The sequence below is a fragment of the Aulonocara sp. 'chitande type north' Nkhata Bay genome, linkage group LG15 (genome assembly GCF_057382095.1).
Source record: "Aulonocara sp. 'chitande type north' Nkhata Bay isolate Kocher_YH1m ecotype deep benthic linkage group LG15, A_spYH_male_GT1.1, whole genome shotgun sequence".
Classification (NCBI taxonomy): domain Eukaryota; kingdom Metazoa; phylum Chordata; class Actinopteri; order Cichliformes; family Cichlidae; genus Aulonocara; species Aulonocara sp. 'chitande type north' Nkhata Bay.
Genome location: NC_141358.1, coordinates 37,655,201 through 37,660,750, shown reverse-complemented (window position 1 = coordinate 37,660,750; position 5,550 = coordinate 37,655,201). Strand labels below are relative to the sequence as shown.

Below are 5,550 nucleotides of genomic sequence, written 5' to 3'. Positions count from 1 at the left end.
AAGACTGTAAAAATGAGGAGAAATGAGGAAGACTTCCTGTAATGTAATATCGCTGATTGATTCTTATTTGCAAACATTTCTACAGGACTTACACCGGATGTTAACAAAAACACTGGTTCCAACAATTATATTCAAATACCTGCCTTAAAAAAACAAAGGAATTCTTTCTTCTTTCAGCTGTGTGACATTTCATGGGACTTATGTATTGTACTTGACTTCAATCTACTGCATTTATCTGACAAAGTTAATGGTTACTATTCTGTATAGAGGGCTTATGTTGCTATAGCACGCCGCGGTCTTTATAGGGCATGAGGTACAAACAAGTGGAATATGAAAATGCAGAGGAGAGCAAAGCGCGAGCTACCACTTTATGTTTCTTTAGATAAATAATCCAAACTATATATACAGTTTAGTTGGATAAATCTTTCTTGTTACAAAAGATATGGGTCTTCCTTCCTCCTCCATAACTGTCTCTGTGGTCTTCCTCTTTTCTTCCTGCCTGACAGCTCCATATTCAACATATCCATGTCCAACCGCCAGCCTAATTTTGTCTCCAAGCCTCTCAACCTGAGCTGTCCCTCTGATGTACTCGTTTCTACTGTTGTGAGTTGTGAGTGATCAGGAAAGGGACAATATAAACCCTCACACGATTCCTCAAAAGCATTCATCATAGCATTGCTACCCTCTCTTTTAGTCTTGCTGCTATCTCTCTGTCGCCATGTCATTCCTCTTCTCTCCAGTGCATACATCTACCTCTCCAGACTTTCTCCAGATACCACATTTCCCTATCGCATGCTTTCCATAGCGCCACAAAGACACCATGCAGCTCCTCTTGACTTATTTATGCTTCTACATCCACATTCTCAAAGCCAACATTGCATCTGTGGACCTCTTTCTCAGCTTATAGCCATATTGCTCCTCACTGATGATCACCTCTCTTCTTATCCTAGCTTTAGCAACCCTTTCCCATAACGTGATGGCATGGATCATAAGTTTCATCCCCCTGTAGTCGACTACAGCTCTGTACATGATCCTTGCTCTTGAAAGTCGCCCACAGGCTTCTTCTCCATTCCTCAGGAATCCACAATTTTGTTGAATATTGGTGAAAAACTCCTCTGCCTTCTCTCCATACCCTCACAGATATGTGATCAGGACAAGCCACCTTTCCACTCTTCATCCGCCTCATACAGACGACATACGTCTACGTAAGTAAATAAAATGACAAGAAGTTCAATATTTGCTTTGTCGCAGGTTTAAGGGTAGTCGGCTGATGATTAATTGGCCTGTCGTGGACACTATGCATCCCTCTCTGTTCATTCATTAACTGCTGTGTGTGTAGTCTAGGCTACGTAACGGCGGCTGAGCTTTTAAAGGCGGATCTCTGCGCCTGAGCGCACTCTCCGAGGCGCAGACCATACAGCGCACATTCGCACCACAGTCCCTGAAAACCTTTAAACTCTCTCTTAAACGGGACGCTTGATGCTTTAAGACTGTTTCGATGGAAAGGAATATTTAGCTTTTTTCCAAGAAGCGGAAATTACATAAAGCAAAGTCATTCTACCTTTAAAAAAAACAACAACAACAAAAACACTCAAAACTAATCGATCATCGCCGGCACATCATCACAAAGAATCTGACGCACAAGGAAAAATGTAAGTGGCGTATTTTATTAAAAGATTTAATTACGGATAGTTTATCCTCTTTTTTTTTTCGTCTGATCTGACCGTAACCTCTTTTTCACTTATTTCAACTGATTTTCTGTATCTTTAAAGTCTATTAGAAAGTAGGCTTGTCAGATAAGTAAAAAAGAAAAAAGAAAGAAAAAGGAAAAGACAAGGAGAAAGCAACAATTGAACGTTGAGAATTAGCTTTTGAAATAACCAAACAAAGAAAAACCACAATATTTAGTGAGAAGCAAAATGAATCGATCTCTTATAGAGTTTTAAGGACTTAACCACATTATTATTGTTATTATTATTACTGATGTTGTTGAGAACAAATACACCTGTCTGTAACTTGTAGCTGTATGTCCACTGTGTGGCTTCAGGAGGGACTTTGTTTGAGGATGGGGATGGGGGGAGATAGTGATCTTCAGAAGTAGAGGGGCCCATGCAGGAATAGAGGAGCGTCTTATTGATCATGAATGCAATAAAGAGCCATATAGCCTGGCATAGAAGAAAATCTGAAGTACAATCCATGTTTTTAAAATCCACAGACAGCACAGATGCTGGTTAAATAAGTCGTATTTCATGACTATTCTTCTATAGAAAGTTATATATCTATGGTGGGCGTTTTTTTTCTCTAGAAACATGGTAATAGTGAAGGCTCTATAGGTTGTGTAATCTATAAATGACGTTTCAAGTGAAAATTGTCCAGGTGTCATAGGACTTTCCCAACTACATTTTAGGCCATACACAAAACTACAAATGAATCTCTGGAGACGTGTGGGTATGCTGACAATCCGTATGTCTTTTCTCTGTCTATACAGCAACATGTTTGTTATGTAGGTACCCTCCGAGGGTGTTGTGTTATAGTTTTGATGATTTTCGCCCTTATGTGTTTTTTTCTTAAATTTTCTTTAAATAATTAATCCTAAATGAACATTTGTCACTTTGCAATACACAAATCTCTGCAAAAATAAATAAATAAGCTCTCATTGTTTGATATAAAGACCTGGAGGTAATCTTTGTATACACTGCACACATATGCCTTTCACTAACAATGTTTATATAATCAACTTTCCCTCTATTACAAGGTATAATGTTGCCGTGTCTAACTGGAATCCCATGATTTTTATCTTCCCCCAGGAAGAATAGCAGAGATCGTTGGAGAGTGTACAAGAGGGTGAGTGTCATGTTTCTCCTAGCCGTGGTTGCATTGGCCGTCCAGAGAGGGAGCATCAGCTTCGAGCTGGAGAGGCACGCTCGTTTGGATGCTGCTCAGGAAGCAGGATCTGGAGCTGACTCATACCTGCAGATAAAAAGTTTCTGGAAGTCTGGCAGCTACCAGTCAAAGCCAAAAGCTCCAACCACCACAGAGAAGCCCAGAATCCCTGAGGACGGCAGGCCCACAACTTGGGATGTAAAGAGTTCCAACTGTAGCGCCAATGTCAACTTTTCTAAACACGAGTGGTTCAAGAACCTCGAGGACAGTTTCAAGCAGTTTTTGCTTTATCGGCATTGCAGATATTTCCCCATGACCCTCAACCACCCTGAGAAGTGCACAGGGGAGGTGTATCTGCTGATGGTGATTAAATCAGTGGCCACTCAGTATGACCGCAGGGAGGTCATCCGAAAAACATGGGGCAGAGAGCAGGTGGTGGACGGCAAAAGGATAAAGACCCTCTTTCTTCTTGGTAAGTCCTCCAATGAGGCAGAAAGGGCAAATCATCAGAAACTTGTGGAGTATGAAGACCAGATTTACAACGATATTCTTCAGTGGGACTTCTTAGATAGCTTCTTCAACCTGACTCTCAAGGAGACCCATTTCCTCAAGTGGTTCCATACTTACTGCTACAACGTGCAATATGTCTTCAAGGGGGATGATGACGTCTTTGTCAGCGTGAAAAATATTTTTGAATACCTGGAAAACAGCAGACACAGAAAGAACCTGTTTGTTGGGGATGTGATTTTCAAAGCGAAGCCTATTCGTAAAAAGGACAACAAATATCACATCCCCCAGGCTTTGTATAACAAGACGCACTACCCTCCATACGCAGGTGGAGGCGGTTTTCTAATGGATGGAAGTCTCGTGAGTAGGCTTCACTGGGCCGCAGACACGCTGGAGCTTTACCCCATCGACGATGTCTTCTTGGGCATGTGCCTGGAGGTACTTCAGGTCACGCCTGTCAAACACAACGCCTTTAAGACGTTTGGCTTGGTGAAAAATAAGAACAGCAAGTTGAACCGAGAACCTTGTTTTTTTAAGAACATGATTGTGGTGCACAAGCTGCTCCCGTCGGACCTCCAGCACATGTGGAATCTGGTCAACAGCGAACTAGTCTGTTCACAAAAGGTGGAGCTCCTATAGCTTGGCGAGAACACCGGGTGAACAGCGGCACCGAGCGAGCTCAGCCTTGCCTCGGTGACTGCTATGAGGAAGTGCATCGCACTGTAAGGCAGGAGCCAAACTTCCTGGTATAGTTTATCAGAAGCTGTATGTGGAGTGAAACCAGGACAATATTTGAATTTTCTGTTTGTGAGCAGTTGTGCAATTTCTTGAAGAGGATTATCAAAAGTAAATTATACAGAGCTTATTTTATTTTTTATTATTTTTTTAAGTTCAATTAGAATTGTGTGCTTACGTTGGCATTTTTAAGGACCAACCCCCGTCGGCACACAGATTCAGAGAAAACCAAACTGTGCTGCTAAATCAATGGGCATACTAAGTTGATTAAGTTGTCATTAAGTTGGTGGGTATTTTATTCTCTTGTGTCTTTTTAAAAAAAAAATAATGACAGAGACTTATTCCTCTTTATCCTTCCGACATGATCTAGAATTGTCCCGACACAGAACCCAAGTCTTGGGTTCTGTGTCGGGACAATTCTTGGGTTCTGTGTCATGAATCACAACATCACCAAATCACACTGAACCCACTAATGTGAAAACAATTAATTGTGGTGGTGAACAAAATCCCAAATGCCTTTTATTTTATATATTATGTCTTATTTTGGATTAATCGTGGGAAATCATGTTTTCTTGGGTGAATATCAAAAATATAGAGGCAGCTAGTATTAGTGGGACGCCCTAGCAGCCAGGGTACAGCCTGCAGTTATGCTAGCAGTCTTCAAAGTGTTGCACATTGCATTCATGTGGACAAGGATGTCATGCAGAGAAACAAACAACTCTCTCTACCTCAATGATTTGGACAAAAACTCTTTTGTCTTTGATCACGTTTGGTCACTATATCATGTCAATTCCTTCCTATGCAGTACCTGCTCCTAAAGTAAGATTGATACTGTCTGTACTGTTGAATTCCCTACACTCGCTGACTTGATCTGGAGTTCTTTTACATATATGCTAACTATCTGGGGGGGAAAACGACTTGTTACATACATGTTTTCTTTTGATTTGAATGTGCTGATATACTTGACGTGAATTTGGTTGAGGGGTTTACAATGACACTGTGAACTTAAATTCTTGCTGGTACGACCATTATGACATGTTAATTTAATCGTCTCCCGAGAAAAGGGGGGGCTTGCCTTTTACTTTTAACTTAAGGCAACGGACGATAAAGGAATGTAAATGACCGATTGTGGTTGGTGGTGGTTGTGTCTGCATAATGTAAATATACGTAAAAATCGTCATGTACAGAGAATGCCATCTGTAAATAAATATCATGACAATTGACACTGTGTTTGACTTTATCTACATCAAATGTCTGAAAATAAGATAAATCCAACAACAGTGGATTGATCTTCCCAAAGAAACTACGTGGAAGTAAAAACCAAGGAATTGTGGTATACTTTAACAGATAGACGTTCAATGTGCCTACAGTAGAGAATTCTCGCTTGGGAGGGGAGTTGGGATTAAGGGCCGATCCAAAGATATG

General features: G+C 40.9%; 1 protein-coding gene across 1 annotated transcript; it reads left to right on the top strand.

Annotated features, from left to right (window-relative positions):
• The first annotated feature begins 1,089 nt into the window (after nt 1–1,089).
• Nucleotides 1,090–4,529, top strand: b3gnt7 (UDP-GlcNAc:betaGal beta-1,3-N-acetylglucosaminyltransferase 7). Its single transcript, XM_086264590.1, has 2 exons — nt 1,090–1,205; nt 2,808–4,529. The coding sequence occupies exon 2, from the start codon at nt 2,854–2,856 to the stop codon at nt 4,027–4,029; it is 1,176 nt and encodes a 391-aa protein (XP_086120716.1). The 5' UTR covers nt 1,090–1,205; nt 2,808–2,853; the 3' UTR covers nt 4,030–4,529.
• Nucleotides 4,530–5,550: the final 1,021 nt, after the last annotated feature.

What these genes read in the sequence shown, in the direction of transcription:
- b3gnt7 (XM_086264590.1), top strand. Translation starts at nt 2,854, where the DNA reads ATGTTTCTCCTAGCCGTGGTTGCATTGGCCGTCCAGAGAGGGAGCATC.